This window comes from Podarcis liolepis (genome assembly GCF_965112155.1).
Source record: "Podarcis liolepis genome assembly, chromosome: 2".
In the NCBI taxonomy this organism is placed as follows: Eukaryota; Metazoa; Chordata; class Lepidosauria; order Squamata; family Lacertidae; genus Podarcis; species Podarcis liolepis.
In genome coordinates this window covers 113,904,550-113,928,555 of record NC_139555.1, presented here as the reverse complement: position 1 = coordinate 113,928,555, position 24,006 = coordinate 113,904,550, and the positions used below count along the sequence as shown (strand labels likewise).

Below are 24,006 nucleotides of genomic sequence, written 5' to 3'. Positions count from 1 at the left end.
TTGGCACAGCCACAGGAAATATGCACACCCTCTCTTTCTCACAGATACACAATTCCAAAAGATCCACGTTGCTTTTTATACCCATTTTATTGACAGTGGTAAAAAAACAAAACACAAAAGAGTTATTTACAAGTTTAAGGCAACGTTGCCATGTAACGGGCTGCGCTTTGGTCTCAACGCCGCCTCTTGCCTGTGCTGGGCAAGGCTGGGGTTGCTGGTGCTGCTGCCGCCCTCTTCCTCCTCGTCCTGGTCGGGGGAGTGGCAACGGAGAGGGGGCTCATCCCGTTCAGCCGGTGGGCATCCACATCCAGCTTCTGCTGCAATATACCTGTCAGGATGAACTCTGCGTTGGCAATGGGGAGCCTGGCGTCCTGAGCTGCTTTGCAGCGGGGCAGGTCTTCGGGACAGGAAATCACAACGCACTTGTCCTTAAGCAAATAAATAAAAAAGGTTGAGAGTCAGGTCTCGCTCTCAGAAAAAGAAGGAACATTTTATCATATGTGGTGGGAATGTAAGAAAACAACTACTGGGAAATGATATATGAGATGAAAAAGATGTTGAAATATATGTTTTCTAAAAAAAACCCAGAAGCATTTCTACTTGGTATTATAGGTCAGGATATTAATAGGCAAGATGTTAAATTGTTTTTATATGCAACAACAGCGGCAAGAGTATTGTTAGCCAAGAAATGGAAGCAAAAAGAAATTCCGATGAAAGAAGAATGGCAGACAAAATTAATGGACTATGCAGAATTGGACAAAATGACAGGAAGGATTCGAAACCTGCAGGAACAGAGATTTACAGAAGATTGGAAGAAGTATACGAACTATTTGAAGAGCAACCGTAATCAACAAAATACGTTAGTAGGACTACAAGAAGTTTTGTAGGGAGAAATATATGAAGTGCTACAAAGTAGATAAAGAATAAAGATATTGGTTATGAGTTTTAAATGTAACAGGGAAAATAAGAAATGTATACTGAGAGATTAGATTGGAAAATTTCCAGACTGGACTGACAGAAGTCAAAATATTGAATAAGATGTAAAAATATGTTTAATTACTGTTGAAAATGGTATGTTAAAAAAACTAATAAAAATATATATTAAAAAAAGAGAGAGTCGGGTCTCGCTCTCAGGTATTCCTTTTGCCTCAGCGTTTCTGCCAGAACCCCACAGGATGCCATGTAAACAGGCATGGTTCACCTTGTAGGCTCGAGGCATTCTGGGTAAGAACTTCCCGCCGCCGCACTGCACAATGTTCCTCATGTCCTCCAGCTCCAAGTTGACGTTAGGCGTAACGTGGATTTCGTAGCCCTGGAAGGGAAAAGAAACAGGTCTGTGGTGTGTCAAAGGAGCACGGGAATCTGAAGATTAGCGAGGAAGGGTTGACTCAGAATTGGATTATGCCTGCGACTCAAGATGGAAGCTTATACCATAGAAATGATATATAATGAATTGAAAAAGATCTTTTAAATAATGTTTGTAAAAAACAAACAAACAAACAAAAGCTTTTCTTTTGGGAATTATAGGGACAGAACTACAGTGGTGCCTCGCAAATTAATCCGTTCCGCGAGTCTCTTCGTCTTGCGGTTTTTTCGTCTTGCGAAGCACGGCTATTAGCGGCTTAGCGGCTATTAACGGCTTAGCGGCTTTAAGAAAAAGGAAACAAACTCGCAAGAACTCGCAAGACGTTTCGTCTTGCGAAGCAAGCCCATAGGGAAATTCGTCTTGCGAAGCGACTCAAAAAACGCAAAACACTTTCGTCTAGCGAGTTTTTCGTCTTGCAAGGCATTCGTCTTGCGGGGCACCATTGTACCTAAATTGTATAGAAATTTATTCATGTATGCTACTACAGCAGCAAGAATGTTACTTGCTCCAAATTGGAAAGAAGCAGAAGTCCCAGAAAAGGAAGAATGGGTACAAAAACTCATGGAATATGCAGAAATGGTGAAACTGACCAGAAGAATAAGAATTTCAAGATAACAAGCTTTTTATAAAAGAATGGAAATGGTTTATTGAATATTGACAGAATTGCAAACAGATAAAAACATTGGCAGGATTAATGTAATAACCTGCAGTTTTATAAGAGTATATATCTACAGTAGATAAAGAAATGAGTACATTAAATGAATTTGGATTGGAGAAGATAGGAAAAAAATGAATTTAAGGAATCGCAGAACGAGGGGGAAGGAAGTCAAATTTTGAAATGTTAAATTGATTGTAAAGCTAATGAAATGTATAAATTTGAAAATATAAAGAAAAAAGAAAGAAAACTGACACCATAATGAAATGTGTTAGTCTTTAAAGGGATTAGCAAGGCTCTAGGTTGTTTCTCCTGCAACAGACCAATACGGCTGCTCCTCAGAAAACTGGAAGGCATTTTCTGAGCCTTCGTGCTATATCTTGCCTCCCACTGTTACCTCAGGGGCGGTTTAGCATTACATCTCCTCATCCTAATACTATAACACTCCTCTGTGGGGAGGAAATTCCACCACTCAGGGCCTGCCGCAGAGAATGCCTTCTCCCAAAACTTTTCAAGGGCAGTGGAACTACCAAAGGGGACCCTTCTGCCGATCTTGCCCCCCAACCTCCCAAGGAACTGTAGGGAAGCGGTGTCACGGTGCCAACTCGCTGTGGCCTTATAGCCTGCAAGAAGTGGGCAGGTTATCAGTTTCCTCTTTTTTTTTTTTTTGTATATACAGTAGTACCTCGGGTTAAGAACTGAATTTGTTCTGGAGGTCCATTCTTAACCTGAGGTACCATTTTAGTTAATGGGGCCTCCTGCTGCCGCCGCCACGCAATTTCTGTTCTCATCCTGAAGCAAAGTTCTTAACCCGAGGTACTATTTCTGGGTTAGCGGAGTCTGTAACCTGAAGTGTCTGTAACCCAAAGTACCACTGTAATTTTTAATTAAATTTTCTGTTTTACCCTTTAAAGTACTCATTTTTACATCCTTAAGATATCAATGACTTGCCCTCTTCTCCTTCCATGGTTCATTTTACATATCATAAATCCCTACATATTTTGCAGAAACTATACCATTCAGTATTCCGTTATAACATCTATCATAACTAATTTACACTGTTGAATTTATCCTAATGCTGCCAGAATTTTCAGCTGTACACAGTTATTTCCCATACAGTGGTACCTCGGGTTAAGTACTTAATTCGTTCTGGAGGTCCATTCTTAACCTGAAACTGTTCTTAACCTGAAGCACCACGTTAGCTAATGGGGCCTCCCGCTGCCGCCACGCGATTTCTGTTCTCATCCTGAGGTAAAGTTCTTAACCCGAGGTACTATTTCTGGGTTTTCAGAGTCTGTAACCTGAAGCGTCTGTAACCTGAAGCGTACGTAACCCAAGGTACCACTGTATATTCAAAACATATATATTTCCAATCTTCTCTAAAGGTATGTTCTTCTTCTTCTCTCATTCTATATGTTAAGTCTGCAAGCTGCACATATTCTGTCGGCTTAAGCTGCCACTCTTCTTTGGTTGGGACCTTAAACTTACAGGTTATCAGTTTCTTCCCTGATGGGGTTCCTGCTGCACTTCGGAGAGAAAAATTCAAAACCCATTCCAACAGCTCTGGGGTTGGGGAAAATCCTCTGCCTGCTTTGCTGTGCATACCTGGACTAGGTAGTTCTGTGGGCGTGGCCCAAGGCAAAGGCTGCTAACCGTGACCTCACCTGGAGCACGCCTCCCTCTTGCCGGGCCTTCTGCAGCGACGCGGAGAGCTTGAACCGGAAGTATTCCTCCTTCTCGGGGTCGGAAACGAGGAAGCTGTTTGGGGCCAGGAAGAAGGAGTTCTGCCGGCTCTGCGAGGAGAGGAAACGTGGGAAGGAGATTGCAGAATAGGCAGGGGAAACCGCTGAAGGGCCACCCCCTTCGCCTTAAAGGAGGCCGCCGCACACAGTCAACTGCGGAAAGGTGTAAGGCCCTACCATGATACCAACTTCTCATTGGTTCACCAAAACAAGAAGAGCCATGCTGGATCAAGCCAATGGCCTTTCTAAACGGTCTCGGCCCTGTATACCTGAAGGAGCACCTCCACCCCATCGTTCAGCCAGATATATAAAAATGTAATAAAACATTAAACATGTCCCTATATAGTGGTACCTCGGGTTAAGAACTTAATTCGTTCTGGAGGGCCGTTCTTAACCTGAAACTGTTCTTAACCTGAGCTACCACTTTAGCTAATGGGGCCTCCTGCTGCCACCGCACCACTGGAGCTCAATTTCTGTTCTCATCATGAAACAAAGTTCTTAACCCGAGGTACTACTTCTGGGTTAGCGGAGTCTGTAACCTGAAGCGTCTGACCTGAAGCATCTGTAACCTGAGGTACCACTGTACAGGGCTGCCTTCAGATGTCTTCTAAAAGTCAGATAGTTGTTTATCTCCTTGACATCCGAAGGGAGGGCATTCCACAGGGAGAGTGCCACCACCAAGAAGGCTCTCTGCCTGATTCCCTGCAACTTCACTTCTAGCAGTGAGGAAACTGCCAGAAGGCCCTCAGTGTCTGGGCTGAACGACAGGGATGGAGACGCTCCTTCAGATCACTGCTATGGAGCCTGATCAGTCATCGAAGGCAGCAGTACATAGTATTGTCTCCCTGACTACTCCCTGGAGAATGAAATGTCACTGCCCACCCCCCACCCCCTGGGCTGCAGGAGTGGTACATCCCTGCTGTAGAACAGAAGTAGTCAATGGCTATGGATATGGTTGGCCTACAGCTTCCATCATGTCTGACCACTGGGGCTGATGGGAGTTGGAGTCCACTGGCACTGGAAAGGCCCCCTGGTGGCTAACCCTGCCCCAGAGAATTCTGGGAGGGAGACAAGTGAAGCAGCTCACCTTCTCCAGCCAGCTGAGGGTCACGATGGGGATGCCCCGTGCCATCGCGCACAGGAACTTGACCGTACGCCGGATGCGGTCCGTCACCAGGTGGGTGCAGTCGAAGACGGACTCTGCCAAGGAGCCGCCCAGCTCTGTCACAATGTGCTCCCCTTCTTCGCCCGTCCCCGCCATGAACAGCACCTGGGAGGGGCAGCAAGAGAAGGAAAAGGAAGTCACTGGGGGTGGGGGTGGGTGGGAATATAACCCCAACCCTCAGCATGCAGCCACTGGCAAGACATTCAAATCCACGCTTCTCAAACCCTATAGAGCAGCCCTTTTTCTACCTTGACTCCCCCAAAGACTGTCGGACTACAACTTCCATCATCCCTAGCTAGCAGGACCAGTGGTCAGGGATGATGGGAGTTGTAGTCCCACAAAATCTTGGGGAAAGGCTACTGCAAAACTTGGGCCACAACCTATGAATTCTGTTTCTGTGTCTTTGCTCAACACAAATACATGAACATTGTGAAATTAAAAGGGCTGAACTCTGGGCTAGATTGTGCCCACATGTTTATTGTGCTGCATGCAAGAAAATTGCTCTCATAGTAACAATGCGAAACTTCATATAGCATTTTGCATGTTTCTATACAAATACGAAATGGTCTGGACATTTCAAAGTCTTGATGTACTGTCCGTGTTATCTCTGCAAATGTCATCTTCGATTAAAAGAAACTAGTCATTATCAGAGCTCAGTACTGTTGGCTTGTCTATAAACTGTGCAATGGGTCTTCATTACTGTTTGACTGTAACAAAAACCATTCCCGTTCCTTATCTTTTTAAAAATATTTCTATGAAAGTAGTTAAGAACTTACTGGTTTTACAAAATATTGATAGCTTTCCGCTGTTTACATTCCAGTTGAGTTCAGAAGGTGGATGCTTGGATTAAAAATAAAATTTAAAAATATGCACAAGCTACTGCTTCCATGCTGAGGGTGCCAGACCCTAAGATCCTGGAGCTCGCCCTCTCAAGGTGTTCTCCCTCCAACCCCTTCCTCCACCTCAAAACATGTGCGCAGTACCTTTGGGACAGGACTGCCTGAGACCCCCGAGTCCTGGGTTCGCCTCCGGGGCTGGCTTCTTGTTCCCGCTGGCTTGCTCTCTGTGCTCTGCTTCCGGGACCTCCTTCCCGAGGGCGGAGTGGACTGCGCTGGCTCCTGGGGAGAAGGGGGGCAAGCAAAAAAATGAGGAGGGAGTCACACCGAAGAGGAAGTTTGCCATCTTAGCCAATCCTTTGGCTCGCAAGCCCCTCCCTGCCATCGGACATCCCGCCTCCTGGTTGTCAAGGCCCAACTCTCCCTCCCTACAGGTTACCAAGGACTATCACACCGCAGCCAGGAGGATTCACACAGGAGGCAAGGCTAAGCCGGGTTTACTGCATGGGAGCTCAGCAAAGGAGTGTTTTCCCTACAGGAAAGGTGCAGGAAGGGTTCTGAAACCCACCCAGCACTTGAGCATCTGGCTTCATTTTCAGAACAGGCTGCCCAACAGGATTCTAAAAAGGCCAAATCCAATTTAACCAGTCGTCTTTAAGACCAGGCATGAGACCTCCTCATCCAATAGCGTCACGAATTACCTTCTTCCTCCTCCTGCTCCCTTACCCACCTGCCCAGGTTTGGCTTCTTTCCCAGAATCCTTTGGGCTGGGCATGCTCACTGAAGAGCAGCTCGACTGCCTGCTGGCCGCTCGGGTCCTCGGGCGCGGGGCCTCCTGTTCTTCCGCAGGCTCGACCGCCGTCCCCTGTTTCCCTCGCCTTGTCCTCTCCCGGGGGCCAGGGCTGTCTATGGCTGTTGCCGGCCCTTCCTGAAGCCTGCTGGCGGCTCTTGTTTTCCTCTGCGAGCCCCTGGCTTGGCCTTGACGCGGGGTGGCTGCCGGTTCCCTGTTCTTGGTCTTCTTGCTGGGGCTCGGTCCTTCTTCTTCCGACTGCTCCGGCTCCTCTTCCGGCTCTCCCCTAAGTCGGGTCGGCTTCCTCTGCCGCCGCAGCCCCTGGCGCCTGGCGACAGGGGCTGCCGGTTCCCTGGACTCACCCACATCAGCGGGTCCCGCACGGCCACGGGTCGGTCGCTCTGGAACAGGAGCTGGGGAAACAGTACTGCTGGCAGACCGCAGACCGCGCCTCCGCGGGACAACAACAGAGGCCACCGGCTCCTGTTGCACCTGTAATATGAAGGGCGATTAAGGCCTACAGGAGCTATGCGGAGAAATTCAGGGAGGGAGGAATGAAGGGCTGTAGTGGCCAAGTCCAAGCTCACCTGCTCAGAATTCCTTGCTTCTCCTGCCGGAGCTGAGCTCCTGCCTTCCGACTCCACGTCAACAGGAGCTAGGGAAGAAGCAGAGTGAAAAGCCGAGTGGCGCAACTTCCTGTTCGGATTCCTGCTCCATGTTTGCAGTCATGAGATTGTTGTCTATCACATGATGGTGTATGTTTTCATTCCACAGAGTGGGAAGTGACAGGATGTTTTGGTATTACAGTGGTACCTCAGGTTAAGTACTTAATTCGTTCCGGAGGTCATGAAACTGTTCTTAACCTGAAGCACCACTTTAGCTAATGGGACCTCCTGCTGCAGCTGCGCCGCCGGAGCATGATTTCTGTTCTCATCCTGAAGCACTATTTCTGGGTTAGTGGAGTCTGTAACCTGAAGCGTATGTAACCTGAAGCGTATGTAACCCGAGGTACCACTGTACTATGTTCCGGAAAGTGGAACTATTGTTTATTGTTCTTTCTCTCTTTGCTGTCTGATGAGAAAGAGGAAGGAGCTAAAGCAGAATGCTCTGTGTAATATATATAAATAAAGTAGATTAGCCAAAATGCTGAGCTACTGAGTTCTGTTATGCAAACTGCGAAAACTCTGTGGATCCTTGAGTGTGCCGATGCCTCTTGGTATCAGTCGCTGTGATGTTCGGGCTGGAGAAAGCTTTTGAAGCTCCCGACCGACCAGGAGGGAGAGAACATGCCAGTCGGGTGTGTGTCTCTGCCGGGGTCCTACACTTCCTAACACTTCCACTCCAGCCACCAGGAGGCAGTGCCGGCCGGAGGAACCGCCACTCCTTTCCCAGAAGGAGATCTCTGGTTCCAAAACACGAACCCCACTAAACCCCGGCTCGACCCTCTCAGAGGATTCACATAGAGTTGAGCCTCCCAAGCCCGTCAGCTATTCCTAATTTGCAGGAACGCAAACGGAAACCCACCATGGTTTGGCCTCTGTCACCGCCAGTTTCTCTGCTAAGCCCCACTGGGCCTGCTGTTTAGAAACTGGGCCAGCTCCCGCATGACAGACCCTTATGAAATCCTCCAATGAACAAATAGGGGGGTTTCCCACCCCCACCCCCTATGAAGGGTTGTTGCCCAAGAGGAAATGGATGGAGCCAGAGAGAATGCTGGGCAGCCTTGCACAGCACTCTTTCCCTGCAATAGCCTTTTGCTACTTCACCCCTTCCCTGACATCCACCCAACTCTCATATATACAACAAACCCTTCTTTACCCGGACTTTTGATGTACAGTGGTACCTCGGATTAAGAACTTAATTCGTTCTGGAGGTCCGTTCTTAACCTGAAACTTCTTAACCTGAAGCACCACTTTAGCTAATGGGGCCTCCTGCTGCCACCGCTGCGAGATTTCTGTTCTCATCCTGAGGTAAAGTTCTTAACCCGAGGTACTATTTCTGGGTTAGCGGAGTCTGTAAGCTGAAACGTCTGTAACCTGAAGCATCTGTAACCAGAGGTACCACGATATTTTTAAGGACCAACCCAATTCAGGGAGATTGTATGCATTTACCCTGGTTTTGGCGTCGTTGTTTTTGATTGCCAAAGCCTGCCCTGGGACCTAAGGGCTTCTGCTGCTGGTGGTTATTTAATATACACAGAGAGGGAAAGATACACAATTCACACGCAAGGAAGCCATTCCCAGAGGAACTATCCAGAGAGCAAGAGGGGTGGCGGTCTGCTGTCACGGAAAGCCAGACGACAATAAGCAGTGTCTCAACACACTTGCGATAGCCATATCTGCAATTGGGGCTCTTTTACTCTCGGGGTTCTGGGTTCGAGTCCTACGTTGGGCAAAAGATCCCCGCACTGCAGGGGGCTGGACTAGAGGACCCTCATGGTCCCTTCCAACATGACAATTCTATGATTCCATTATTAGACCAAACACTCCCCAGCCTCCAGCCCTCCCTACCGCTCACCTGCCTCGTTCTGTGCCTCTAACTTCACATCACTGCTTCCACCTTCAGGGGCTGCCACACCCTCCTGTTTTGGGCTCCCAGAGACCTCGTTGGCCAATGTTGAGGGTTGACTGCTGTCAACAGAGGGAATCTGCCCTGCGTGAATCAGCTGGCCTTCCTCTTCCTGCTTGAGTTCCTGGGCAGCAGCGCCCCCCACTGGCTGCGATGCAGGCTGAGAATGGGGCAGTTGTGGAGTGTTGGTCCCTAGGAGGCTGGCTGCCTGTTGCCCCCTAGAGGCCGACCCTGAAACTACCATCTGCGTCGCCTGCTCGGACGAACGAGGCAAGATTAATTCTGTATCTTCCTCCTCTTTGCCAAGAAAGTCCTGAGTGGGGTCTTCCAAGAGCCGCCCGGGGTCCTGGCAGAATGGCTGGGTGGCTTCCATCATGTAAGCATCCGAGTCGTCGTCATTCAGAGAGGAGCTGCTCTCTACGCAGAGAGAAAGAAGAGAGGCGATCCCAACACAGTGTTCATTCTCCCCTGACTCTAATCTAGTTATCTCTTGCTTGGACTACCGCAATGCGCTCTGTGTGGGGCTACCTTTGAAGGTGACCTGGAAACTACAACTAATCCAGAATGCGACAGCTAGACTGGTGACTGGGAGCAGCTGCCAAGACCACATAACACCGGTCTTGAAAGACCTACATTGGCTCCCAGTACGTTTCCGAGCACAATTCAAAGTGTTGGTGCTGACCTTTAAAGCCCTAAACGGCCTCAGCCCAGTATGCCTGAAGGAGTGTCTCCACCTCCATCGTTCTGCCCAGACACTGAGGTCCAGCACCGAGGGCCTTCTGGCGGTTCCCTCGCTGCGAGAAGCTAAGTTACAGGGAACCAGGCAGAGGGCCTTCTTGGTAGTGGCACCCGCCCTGTGGAACGCCCTCCCACCAGATGTCAAAGAGAACAACAACTACCAGACTTTTAGAAGACACCTGAAGGCAGCCCTGTTTAGGGAAGCTTTTAAGGTTTAATAGACTACTGTATTTTAATATTCTGTTGAAAGCCGCCCAGAGTGGCTGGGGAAATAAATAATAAATTTATTATTATTATTATTATTATTATTATTATTATTATTATTGGAATGGGGATCTTTGGCCTGCAAAATGTTATTGGACTACAACTTCCAACAGCCTTGACCACTGACCATGCTTGTTGGGGTTGATGGGAGATGTAGTTTGGCCACATCTAATTCTCAGCCCTTAAATCCTCTCACCACAGCCTTATAGAAATAAATCTGAGGTGCTTTTTAAAGCGGCCCTTTGACTAGCGTGATGATGGGGTGGGGTGGGGAAATCGACCAAGAGTCCTGCAGAAACTGAAAAGACCCAACAAATGGATAATGAAGATGCCAAGGCTGACTGGGAAGATCAGGCACCAAGATGATGATAAATTCAACAAAGAATGGCATAGAATATATTAAAGAACACTGTAAACACTTAAAAACTTTAACAGGATTGACATAGCACTTGTAATTTTAAACGACAAAGGATAAAACTGAAGGGTGATAATTTAGATAAATATAATTAGATGCAGGAAAAAAGGGAAGATAAATTTTGGAAGCCATGGAAGGGGTGGGGGGAGCCCGGGGGTTCAGGGAACCCCATAAATGTATTGATATGGACAATGGTTTATTGTAAACAATTGTGTGTGTGTGTGTGAGAGAGAGAGAAAGAAAGAAAGAAAGAAAGAAAGAAAGAAAGAAAGAAAGAGAAAGAAAGAAAGAAAGACCCAACAAATTTTATTACAATCTTTCACGGGCTAATGCCCAGTTCATCTGTGCAAATCTCTTTAAATGCATTTATACAAATATATTTTCCTGGTGGTAAGAAAACTGGGCGTTGTAAGTGAAGCCAGAAGGAAATGAAATGAATATATATATAGATATGCAGATAGGGACAATTCAAACAGAGCTGACAAAGAGGACGAGCTGATAAGACTTTATGCCATGAGGTTTTCAGCAAGAACTACTGCTCCCTTACACAATGCTGCCCCCTCAGGCCTGAAACCACCGCTCCAAAGTTTGGATTCCCTAGACCCATCAGCCCCAGCCAGCAGGGCCAATCAGGGCAGGCCCAGACATTCGGTACTGAACTCCATTAGACCAAATGGTGGATCGTGCAGACTGTAAGGATTGAGGCAAGTGGCGCAGTCTGGAAGAGTCCATCTGGACAACTGGGGGGAAGAGGCTGCCGTGTGGACATGGGTCAAGATGGACTCACCTTTCGCAGCCCGGAGTCTGCATGGCACAGAGGGAGACTGAAAGACAAAAGCTTCTGCAGTCGCCTCTTCGAGAGCACAACTGGCACCTGGGTGGAGGGGGAAAGACAGGAAAGGTGTTCAACCTTTTGAGAGGCTCCGTTTTATATATATATATATATATATAAATGTGGCGGACCTGTAAAAGGGTAAAAGAGTATTGGGAAATAATTTATAATGAACTGGGAAAAAATGTTTAAAAGCACTTTTCAGAAAACAAAACAGAGTCCTTTTCGTTGGGGATAATTCAGATGGAAAACCCCAGGTGTCAAAAAAGGCTATTTATGTATGCCACTACGGCAGCCCGTGTTTTGTTAGTCCCACAATGGAAAACAAGCGAGGTCCCAACTAAAGAAGAATGGCAACTTAAACTGATGGAATATGCGCAGCTTGCGGACTTAACATATAGAATAAGAAAACAAGAAGAACATACGTTTAGAGAAGATTGGAAAATGTTTATTGAATGTATGAGGGGAAATTGTGTACACTTTAAAATGTTGGCAGCATTAAGATAAATTCAATAGTGTGAATAAGTTTTGGTGGAAGTAATAATGGTTTAGTTATATAAAATATGGAGGGATTTATCTTATGCAAAATGAACCATGGAAAGAGAAGAAGGGGTGTCACTGATATTTTAAGGTTGTTTAAATGAATATTCTAAATTGTAAAACAGAAAATTTAATAAGAATTAGACAGAGAGGAAGAGAGACCCCCCCTTTAAATCTTCAAACCTCCCCCACCACGAGCTTACAACACCCCCCCTTTAGGCTCTGCACTCCACCTCTCCCAACACAACAGCTATACCTCTTCCCCCTGCCCCAATCTTCATCCAAAAACTGACACAAATAAATCTAACGTGTCATAGGGAAGCTGCTTTGTGGAGAATCGGATACAGTGGTGCCCCGCAAGACGAATGCCTCGCAAGACGGAAAACTTGCTAGACGAAAGGGTTTTCCGTTTTGGAGGTGCTTCGCAAAACGAATCTCCTATGGGCTTGCTTCGCAAGACGAAAATGTCTTGCGAGTTCCTGCGGGTTTTTTTCCCTTTCCCCCCCCCTTTTCGTAAGCCGCTAAGCCGCTTATCAGCTGATCCGATAAGCTGATAAGCCGCTAAAAGCCGCTAATAGCGCTAATCCGCTAATCCTTCAATGGGCTTGCTTCGCAAGACGAAAAAACCGCTAGACAAAGAGAATCACAGAACGGATTCTTTTCGTCTTGCAAGGCACCACTGTAATTGGTTTCCCTAGCTCAGTGCTGCCAGCACAGGCTGGCAGTGGCTCTCAAGCATCTCCATCTCTCCCAGCCACCCCCCCCGGGATTGAAACTGGGTCATTCTGCATACCAAGCCTGTGTCCTGCCACGGAGTTTCAGGCCTTCCCTATGTAACACAAACCAATGCAATGAAACAAAGATAAAAATATAAGAGAAAATGCTTGGCCAAAGAACAAGGCTTTAACTTGGGGCTAATGAGTGCCAGGTGTACCTTCCTCTGGCGGGTGGGGGGCATTTGACAGTCAAGGTCCTCTCTCTTTTCTACATATCCCCCCCCCCCACTGATACTGCAGTGCTTAGAAACGACAGTGTTGGTACTTATAAGCTAAGGCCCAAATAGCAGCCAGACGCGGTCTCACAGGTTTTCCCCTGGGAAGACAGATTTCTGAACCACTACACCTGTGACAGCTGCCACGGGCTTCCCTCAGAATCCTGCAAAACTCCTTACCTTTCGCCTTTGCAGCCACAGGAGAGGAGGTCTCGACAGGCAAGAAACACTGAGTGTCCTGGAGAGCCAGGTCGGGCTCCTCTGGGGGATGAGAGGGGAAGGGGAGACGAATGAACCTTATATTTCTGAAGGCAAGGGGTGCCATGCATAAGTAGGCCAAAATGGCAACGCTCTCACAGAAGTGGGAGGTAATCAGGTTGGCTCAAGTGCAAACAGCCCTTAGGAAATGAAAAAACAATAATCCAGTAAGGGCAGAACACACTCAGTGGGTTAAGTAACGCTGACTGATTGCCAGGGGGAATGCAGTGGAGTATGCAAGACAGAAGGCAGGACTTGCTGACTTGAACACCAGCACTCAGCATTGCCGCCTTTCCTGGTGGGTCCTACCTGTGAACGCGACACCCAAGCAGGCACTGCTCCTGCACAGAGCTCAGAGCATCCCCATCCGTCAGCCCAGACACTGAGGTCCAGCTCCGAGGGCCTTCTGGTGGTTCCCTCACTGCAAGAAATGAGGTTACAGGGAACCAGGCAGAGGGCCTTCTCGGTGGTGGCGCCCGCCCTGTGGAAGGCCCTTCCATCGGATGTCAAGGAAATAAACCACTATCTGACTTTTAGAAGACCTCTGAAGGCAGCCCTGTTTAGGGAAGTTTTTAATGTTTGGTGTTTTATTGTGTTTTTAATATTCTGTTGGGAGCCGCCCAGAGTGGCTGGGGGAACCCAGCCAGATGGGTGGGGTATTAATACTACTACTACTACTACTAATACTACTACTACTACTAAACCAGAGTCTAACCAGAGTGGTGCATGCTCTGGTTATCTCCCGCTTGGACTACTGCAATGCGCTCTACGTGGGGCTACCTTTGAAGGTGACCCAGAAACTACAACTAATCCAGAATGCAGCAGCCAGACTGGTGACTGGGAGCGGCCGCCGAGACCATATAACACCGGTCTTGAAAGACCTACATTGGCTCCCAGTACGTTTCCGAGCACAATTCAAAGTGTTGGTGCTGACCTTTAAAGCCCTAAACGGCCTTGGCCCAGTATACCTGAAGGAGCGTCTCCACCCCCATCGTTCTACCTGGACACTGAGGTCCAGCACCGAGGGCCTTCTGGCGGTTCCCTCACTGCGAGAAGCCAAGTTACAGGGAAGCAGGCAGAGGGCCTTCTCGGTGGTGGCGCCCTCCCTGTGGAACGCCCTCCCACCAGATGTCAAAGAGAACAACAACTACCAGACTTTTAGAAGACATCTGAAGGGAGCCCTGTTTAGGGAAGCTTTTAATGTTTGATGTATCACAGTATTTTAATATTCTTTTGGAAGCCGCCCAGAGTGGCTGGGGAAACCCAGCCAGATGGGCGGGGTATAAATAATAAATTATTATTATTATTATTATTATTATTATTATTATTATTATTATTATTATTTGTAGTAGTAGTAGTAGTAGTATAGAGTTGCAGCTGCCAAGCCCCTCTCCCTTGGCTCCAAGCAGGCATGGGGAACTTTTGGCCCACCACAGCTTGTTCAACAACCCTCAGCAGCCATGAGTACAATGGCCAACGGCCAGGGATGCAGGAAGCTGTAGTTTGGAAACACCTGGAAGGCCAGAGGTTCCCCACACCTGGCTCAGAGCTGCTGAGGGAAAAGCAAGGATTTGAGGGAAAAGATACTGCCTGAACAAACCTGCTTCCCTATAGACACCTCTCCGGGGCCTGTAACGCAGGACAGAAATAGTCTAAATAAAACACACTGGTACCTTGGTTCTCAAACACCTTGGTACTCAAACAACCTGGAACCCAAACACTGCAAACCCGGAAGTAAGTGTTCTGGTTCGCGACCTTTTTTCGGAAGTCGAATGTGCTCCGTTTGGAGTGTTACGCTACTGATTTGAGTGCCACACTTTCGTTTGGAGTGCTACGCCGAGGTCTGTTTTTGCTATTTATTTTGCGTTTTTGTGACTGTGTGGAACCCAGTTCAGCTACCGACTGACTGTGTGACTGCAATACTGCTTTCATTTTATAGAGCAGTGGACTCATTAGATAGGAAAACTCATGTTAAATTGCTGTTTTAGGGGTTGTTTTTAAAGGTCTGGAACGGATTAATCCATTTTGCATTACTTTCTATGGAAAAGTGCACCTTGGTTTTGGAATGCTTTGGTTTTGGAACGGAGTTCCGGAAAGGATTAAGTTTGAGAACCAAGGTACCACTGTAAAATGAATCTAAAGGGCACCTTGTTTGTGCAAGGCCCTGCTCAGGACAACTGCACAAGCGCAAACCTGGTACCGCATCTCAGGTGTATTCCAAGTCGAACGAGAGATCCGGTTTTTCGTCTCGCTTTACTTCATACCCACCATCGGTGTTGCTGTCATCTCCTGGGTGGGACTCCTCTCCTTCTGCATCTGTATCTTCATCCTCTTTGCAAGGTTCACGGCCGACGCTTGCTTCCACCGTGGAGCCAGTCGACTTCTTCCCATTCAGACAGGATTTCACGGCGACCAGCTGCGAGTCTTGCTCTTCCGAGGGCTTCCTGGGCAACGGTTCAGCCTCTCCCTCCACGTCCGTGTCGCTGTCTTCAGCCACAGATTTCTTGTGGGATGGAGACGTCGCTTCTGCATCTGTGTCGGCGTCCTCCCCTTCAACGGTTCTGGAGATCTCCTGAGGACCAGAAACATCTGGTTTCTCAAGAGGGATACATCCTCCACTGAGCCCAGTGGCTGCGTGGTCCTTGTTTGAGCCCACATCTGGATTTCCAGCACCCTCCTCCTCTTCCACATCTGTATCACTGTCAACAGAGAGACCAGCCAAGTGTTGACTCTCAGCTTTCCCCAAGAGCTCCTTCCCACCTAAACCGCTGGACTGTCCACTGGCAGCTTCACAACCCCTCTGGGGTTCAGCATCAGGCTCCTTTCTCTCCCCTACAGCATCAGGACCATCCCTTACACCGTTGCCCGGGTGACTGTTGCCCGGCAGCGCAACCTCCTCAATGGAGATCTCTCCCCCGTTTGTCCCGACAGGCTTGCAGCTTGACGGACGGAGGCTGTGAGCAACGTTTGAATTCTCCAGCGCCAAGTCGGCCATTTCCACATCTGTATCGCCACCGCTGTCCCCCGCAGCCTCGTGGGTCTTTGGAATCCCAGCTGGATCCTCCACGTCGAGGGACGGGTCTTCCACATCTGTGTCGCTGTCCTCCTCGAAAGCAGGCTTTTTGGTCCTCCTTCCATGCACATCTGGGTTAGCTCCTGCCTCTTCCCCATCTCTGTCACTGCTCCCTTTCTCATTGGGCTGGCAGCAGCCCCCAGGATGCGCGGCACCTTTGGCCCCTTTGCAGACAACCCCCTCCTTTACGGGACAGGGATCAAGGCCTCCGGGAGATGCAGCAATTGGATTCTCCAGGCCTTCCTCTGCATCGGTGTCGCTGTCTCCATTTTCAAGCGGTCGGTGCGCCTGCAAGCCCACAACCCCAGGGCTCTCTGCTCGCTCCACATCTGTGGCGCTGTCCACCGTTTGGTGGCTCTTCCGGCAGCCGGCGTCTGGAGTCCCCACCGCCGGGTCCTCCTCATCTGTGTCGCTGCCCACCTCTAAGTCCCAGCCACCTTCCCTCAGGCCCCCCGACTTTGGCGTTTCAGGGGTGCTGCCTGCTCTCAGCTCATCCTTCAGGCCTGTATCGCTGTCCTGGTGGGAACTGAGGTTCGGCTCTGATGGGGGTGCCTGGTCTCCCGACTTCACTCCCGTCCCTGTAATTCTTGGCTGGACAGGATGCCCCTCTTGGCTTGGGGTACCATCCTGGCTCTCAAGAAACAGGCGCAGGGATGGACAAGGCGGTTCGCTGCCAGAGGGTTCCTCATTCTCTTCATCACTGCAGGGTACAAATAACAAGCAGGGGAGTGGTTTAAAGCTCACAGCAAGTCGTCAGATTCCCTGTACTGTAGAACCTGGGGCTCTGACCCATTTAGAGATATCTTAGTCCAGGGGTCAGCAAACTTTTTCAGCAGGGGGCCGGGTCCACTGTCCCTCAGACCTTGTGGGGGGCCAGACTATTTGGGGGGGGGGGATGAACAAATTCCTTTGCCCCACAAATAACCCAGAGATGCATTTTAAATAAAAGGACACATTCTACTCATGTAAAAACATGCTCATTCTACTCATGTAAAAACACGCTGATTCCTGGACCGTCCATGGGCCAGATTGAGAAGGCGATTGGGCTGGATCCGGCCCCCGGGCCTTAGGTTGCCTACCCATGTCTTAGTCAATGAATCTAACAGATTTATGTGGTGGATAAAGCTTTTGGTGGGAGCGGCCGCCGAGAACCATATAACACCGATCCTGAAAGACCTGCATTGGCTCCCAGTACATTTCCAAGCACAATTCTAAGTGTTGGTGCTGACCCATTTCGGTACTTCCGGGTTTGGTGCAGTCCGTAACCCGAAAATGCACAACCTGCAGCGTTCGCAACCCGAGGTATGACTGTATGTAACTGGAATGTGCTTTAGCACTAATTAAAAAATTAAAACCACCCTCTGTTGACGCCTCCAAAGGTCTGCTAATTGAAGATATACCATCACTGGACATGGAGGCTCCATTTCTTCCTATTGTCACTATGAACCACGGATCAGTCCATGGGTACGTTTAATCCTTCCCAGAATGCTTACGAACCCTATTTCTTCCACAGGGACTGCCATATACCAGGCCTGCTTCCCTTGAGAAAAGGCAGCTAGAAAAAGGCATTACCTTTCAGGCACCACAGTAGCAGAGGGAGAGAAGAACACAGAGGAACCCAAAGCGGAGCATCTTCCAACACCATCTTTGATAGAGGAATCTGACCCTAGTGGGGAAGACAGGAAATTTAAAGAATCAGGAACAGCAGGGATGGAGAACTCCAGATTATATAAACCTAAACAAATCATTTGCAGTCAATACGACATATATACAGTGGTACCTCGGGTTAAGTACTTAATTCGTTCCGGAGGTCCGTTCTTAACCTGAAACTGTTCTTAACCTGAAGCACCACTTTAGCTAATGGGGCCTCCTGCTGCCGCCGCGCAGCCGGAGCCCGATTTCTGTTCTCATCCTGAAGCAAAGTTCTTAACCCAAGGTATTATTTCTGGGTTAGCGGAGTCTGTAACCTGAAGCGTATGTAACCCGAGGTACCACTGTATATACAGTGGTACCTCTGGTTGCAGACATGATCCATTCCGGGGTACCGTTCACAACCCAAAAAGTCAGTAACCAGAGCGGCGCTTCTGCGCATGTGTGCAATAGTACTTCTGCGCATGCGAGAACCGCACAGAACGCTTCGGCGCATGTGCGCATGGCGAAACCCAGAAGTAAACATTTCTGGGTTTGCCACATTCTTAACCCGAAAAAACACAACACGAAGCATTCGCAAGAAGAGGTATGACTGTATGCATATGTATATGTATGTATGTATGTATGTATGTGTGTATACAAGTTATACATTTCACTAATTTTCCAGTCACTTTGACATTTCAAAGCTTGACTTCCTTCCCCCCTCTTTCTGTGGTTCCTTAATTTTATTTTTAATATCTTCTGCGTATCCAAATTAACTTAATCTGCTCATTTATTCTTCTTCTTTAAATATATATACTCCTATGAAACTGCAAGTTAACTGTTTATATTTGGACAACTTTCCTGCTGTATTTTATCAGAAGGAGAAAAAAATAATCATTTCCTTAATAACAATTTAAAGAATTTATTTAACTAAACCAGTAACATTATAGCATATGTATCCATGTTTGTTAACTGATGTGGTTAAACAAAAACAAAAAAGACTTGAGTTTTAGCACACATGAAAAACTTAAAACAAATACAGTGGTACCTCAGGTTAAGAACTTAATTCATTCTGAAGGTCCATTCTTAACCTGAAACTGTTCTTAACCTGAGGTACCACTTTAGCTAACGGGGCCTCCTGCTGCTGCTGCACCGCTGCTGCACGATTTCTGTTCTCATCCTGAAGCAAAGTTCTTAACCCGAGGTGCAATTTCTGGGTTAGCGGAGTCTGTAACATGAAGCGTATGTAACCTGATGCGTACGTAACCCGAGGTACCACCACTGTACTTATTTTCGGACTATAATGTAACTTAAACAGAAAACTATATTTAGAAAGATTTTTCATCCAAAAGCATTTTATTTTAAAAATCTGATTTAATTTTTTTAAAAATCTGATTTTTTAATTTAATTTTTTTTAAAAAAAAACCATTGATTTTTATCCACCCTGCCAGGTGGGCAGTATGGCAGATTCCCACCCCCACCACTTTCCCAACACCCACTTACCATCACTTGCTGGGAGATGTCGGCTCCTGCCTGCCCCATTCACTAATTCCTCCCCATCTTCCTCCTTGTCGGAATCTTGCACCAGGACTCCTCCAAAAGCCATCCGCTTCCCCGGTGCAGGTGTCTCCTCAATGGCCAAAGCACCGACATCCACAATCTTTTGCGTGGGTGGCACCTCCACAGACTCATCAAGCGACTCATCGGCGCCGTCCGGGACCAGCATGAAGTACTGGCACCCCACGTCCCCAAAGAGCAGAGCGTCTCCATCCTGAAGGCTGTATCGGACATGTGGGATCAACACCATGCGCTGCCGGCGTGTGCGGTTCAGGCTTCCCAGGTCATACAACAGGTGGGGTCCCTTGTGGGAAGGAACCTCAATCACAGCGTGAGTTTTGGAAACCGAAGCAGCGGGCAAGCAGACCTGACAGCTTTCCAGACGGCCAATGACATTCTCCCCAGGGTAGATCCAGAAATCTGAAGAATTGATTAATCAATGGAAAATATTTATATCCTGCCCTCCATCCAAAGAACTCGGGGCAGGGAGTAAAGGTAAAGGGACCCCTGACCATTAGGTCCAGTCGTGGCCAACTCTGGGGTTGTGGAGCTCATCTTGCTTTATTGGCCGAGGGAGCCGGCGTACAGCTTCCGGGTCATGTGGCCAGCATGACTAAGCCGCTTCTGGAGAACCAGAGCAGTGCACGGAAACGCTGTTTACCTTCCCGCCGGAGCAGTACCTATTTATCTACTTGCACTTTGACGTGCTTTCGAACTGCTAGGTTGCCAGGAGCAGGGACCGAGCAATGGGAGCTCACCCCGTCGCAGGGATTCGAACTGCCGACCTTCTGATCACAGAGTCCTAGGCTCTGTGGTTTAACCCACAGCGCCACCCACATCCCTGGCAGGGCGTAATAACTTCAACAAAATAACTATCCTAGGCCAATAAAATAAAAATACATAAAAACTACGGTGTATCAAAGATAGCTCAGCTGGGCATAATTTCCAGAAGCTATGTTTTCGTCACCCGACACCAAAATGGTATCCGCACCAATGCCAACCAGATTTCAAGGGGTGTGTAGTTTTGGGTGACCTATTCACACAACCTCCACAATGAAGCTCTGTATGAAAACCAGGAAGCAGCCCTTAGGTAGTAAGAATCCCAGGAAGGAAACAAGTTCTCTGAAATATTAACACACCCTCCCTTGTTCTCTTCTGTACAGGGAAAGCCTTGCCTTTTATGAGTAGCATATATTCTCCATAATTACTTCCAATAAGTTGCACACTTGTCCTAGTGAATCGGGAAAGTGCTTATATAATTATGCTTAAAGTCAGCCCTCAACCAACTTCCAAGTTCGTCCTTCAATATGATCAGCGCTAGACACTGCATGGAAGCAGAACCACAGATCTCCACAATCCAGGAGATCCACTTTGCCCACTCCATTCCTGTTTTCCACCAAACCCTGTTATTTAGGCAGTTCTTTTTATTCAATTGGTGTTAGTTCTTAGTATAGTTTTTCGCTCCCTCTTGGTTTGTTTCAATTGCTTACAGCTGCTGTTCTGTGTATTTACCTCAATATTTTGATTATATGCTTAAGCAGGTTATGTTGGACTATGCTGAAAGGGCAAAACTGACTGGAAAGCTTGGGAATCAGGAAGATCAAAACTTTAATAAGGAATGGGGGGGGGTATAATTTATATTGGAGACCACTGTAAGCAGTTGAAAACATTAGCAGGATTGCTACAACACTTGTTATGAGAACTATTGACATAAAGGAGTTATTGAAAACATGGATTATTGAAAAAAGATGCAGTAGAAAAGATTTAACAACAGAACCCATGGAGGGGAAGGTGGGAAGTCCAGAGATTTGGTTGAATCTTCTATTTGTGGATGTGTTGTAATATTATTATAATTTTTTTAAATTTGTATAAGCAAATTAAAAAATATTTTCAAAAAAATAAAAAAGTGCTTAAGCAGGTTAAGGCACCCTGACTACTTTTCTGAACAAAAAGGCAGGATAAAACTCCACCAGTCCCTGACTTTCAAACCTCCACCTGTGTTCATCCATCTGTTCAGAGGCAAGCCTATTTATATGAACCATTAATCAGGTATAACCACACCTGAATTATTTACATAACCAAGGGTAAATCAGACCATGATCAATGGGATTTTAGCAACTCTGGCCCACCCTAAAAATCACAGCCTCTCTGGTGGATGAAGGGAAGTGTAGAAATTTCCATAAAGAAATGCAAAAAGAGACAAGTTAGCAAAGCCATCAACAAAGGGTTAACGCATGCAGAAACTGATGCAGCTGGGATTCCCAAATTCAGGTTACTGCCAGGTTAATCAAACTCAGGTTGATAACCTTAAGCATCTGACCCTTATGTATAGTGAACTGTTATTACTTGCTTTTTAGTCAAGGTGAGCTCTGAAAGGAATTTATGACGACAAATCCACAGGAAGGCAACATCAAATTAGAGATGAGCATGGAGCAGTGTGTTTTAGCCCCAGCAAAGTGGTGACAAAGCTCAGGTTACAAGCGCCTTCTCCAGTGCACCTGTACTGTACATTCTGGGAGGAGCAGAAGAATTCATGGGTAGGTTGGGCTGGGCAGATGGCAAAGATGCCAACCTATAGAAGCAGCCCCTCTGTTGTTCAAACTGGCCTTCCTCCCTAAGCCCCACTGCCAATGAGTAACTTTGTATTATTCACGAACCAACTTTAAAATCAACCCACACCAACAGTAATCAGCAAAACCCCCTTTTCTCCTGGCAGGAACCGAGTGTCCCAGGATGCAAGAAGACAAGGGCTGGTTTTAATTTGCATTCCTTCTCTTTCTCTCTTCACACAGATCTTAAGATAGAAATGGCTCCTCGTACAGATCAGAGATGCAGAACCCTTCATGCCCAGCCTTTGGAATATAGCAATCTATCCAATCAAACGCAGCAGAAAAGGCTTGATTGCTTCTTAGGAAAATTGCAACCGGAGGGCAGGGTCTTTACCTTTCTCGGGGCCATACTTGCTGCTCAGGAGGCGCAAGCGCCCCACGGGCTTGGGGGGCTTCCCAGTGTCGCCAGCCCCATCGGAGGAGTCGTCAGGATCCCCTTCTTCATCCCAGACCAAACGCTGCGTTAGATCCATTCTGCAAGAAACAAGAGGAGCCATAACCTCGCATCGTGGCAGAGACACAGAGACACAAACACACGCCCCCTTCCCCAGATTTCAGTTGCACTGATCCTGACCCTGCAAAAAAACCCCTCCCGACCCATTTTCTGACGCCCCCTGCCCTCGATTTTCCACCTGCCCGCAAACCCATTTTCCCAACTTTTTTTTTTTTTTTTTGCACATTTCTATCATAAAGCCTCACCGCCCGCCCCCTTAAACCGCACTGCAAGCAGCTTCAAGGGAACCAACCCCTAAAACAGAACGCGGGACAAAAGTCTCTGCAAGCGGCAGCCCCAGGAGTTGGGCTCCAGCGCTCACTTCTCTGCATGAGGGTCCCGCCTCTCTCTCCATTGGTCAGCCGCGCCGCCACTTCAAAGCTCTCCTCCTCTCCATTGGGTCTGTTCACCCGTGGGAGGGAGAACGGAGAGGGTTAAACGGTTCCCCGCCTGCCCGGGAGGCAAGAAGAGAATGACCACAGAGAGGAGAAACGTCGGGCTAGAGGGCCACACGACAACCATAGAGTTTGCAAAGATTTCAACTTCCGGTTGCACTGCGGGAGCCGTGTGTGCGCGCGCCCGGATACGGAAGTGAATGTTGCACATTCAAAAATAAAGGATAAATGTTATGTTTTATCACTTTCCGGCAGGCTCGGTCTTCGCGAGGGGTTAGGGGAAGCGCAAAGGCTGTTGTGTACCCCTAAAAACCCCCCAAAGGGGATCACTTTGAGATCTTCGGGGACCTGCTGCCCGAGAAGCGAGCTCTCTTGCGATCCCCAGCTGCTCTGAAAAGTGTGTTGTAAACAATAAAAATCTGCCCTTTTCCCCTTATGGGGTATCCAAAAGCCCGTATAGAATCCTTGCGTAGGTTCCCTATTGCTAGGAGAAAATAACAGAAACCAACCAGAGAATATTGAGAAGCAAAGCAGCTAGTAAACCTGATCTTTATTGATCTGTTGCAACAGGGTGCTCCCCTCACAAGCAGGAAAGGAGGAGGAACCCAGAACAATAGCGCGCAAGGCCGTATATAGACATTTTAAATTCCCTGCCCTGGAGCTCAAGACCACCCTTCCATACATCACATATACATCACAGAAGGGATGTAATCCAAGACCACAAACATCACAGAAAAGGTGGTCTACAACAGAAATTTGAATGTTGTTTTTGCTGTCTGCCAGTGTGGTTAAGAGCGGTAGTCTCGTAATCTGCTGAACCGGGTTCGCGTCTCCGCTCCTCCACATGCAGCTGCTGGGTGACCTTGGGCCAGTCACACTTCTCTCTGAACTCTCTCAGCCCCACTCACCTCACAGAGTGTTTGTTGTGGGGGAGGAAGGGAAAGGAGAATGTTTGCCGCTTTGAGACTCCTTAAAGGGAGTGAAAGGCGGGATATCAAATCCAAACTCTTCTTCTTCTTCTTCTTCTTATCTGATAATACCTTATCTGATTGCCTTTCCTGGTAGTCTGTCACCAGGTGTGATATAC

The 24,006-nt window shown here is 47.8% G+C and overlaps 1 protein-coding gene across 2 annotated transcripts; it reads right to left on the bottom strand.

Annotated features, from left to right (window-relative positions):
- Positions 1 to 68: 68 nt before the first annotated feature.
- Positions 69 to 23,011, bottom strand: MDC1 (mediator of DNA damage checkpoint 1). 2 transcript variants are annotated; one of them, XM_083491172.1, is made up of 15 exons: positions 22,847 to 23,011; positions 22,366 to 22,505; positions 19,369 to 19,842; positions 17,806 to 17,899; positions 15,429 to 16,933; positions 13,083 to 13,163; positions 11,327 to 11,413; positions 9,072 to 9,539; positions 7,142 to 7,209; positions 6,495 to 7,046; positions 5,912 to 6,046; positions 4,851 to 5,033; positions 3,686 to 3,814; positions 1,202 to 1,312; positions 69 to 428 (listed from the first exon to the last, which is right to left on the bottom strand). In XM_083491172.1, the coding sequence occupies exons 2-15, from the start codon at positions 22,502 to 22,504 to the stop codon at positions 174 to 176; spliced, it is 4,281 nt and encodes a 1,426-aa protein (XP_083347298.1). In that variant the 5' UTR covers position 22,505; positions 22,847 to 23,011; the 3' UTR covers positions 69 to 173. The 2 variants fall into 2 exon arrangements, with proteins under 2 accessions (XP_083347298.1, XP_083347297.1); XM_083491171.1 differs by having other exon boundaries at positions 22,778 to 23,010.
- Between the last annotated feature and the right edge of the window lie 995 nt (positions 23,012 to 24,006).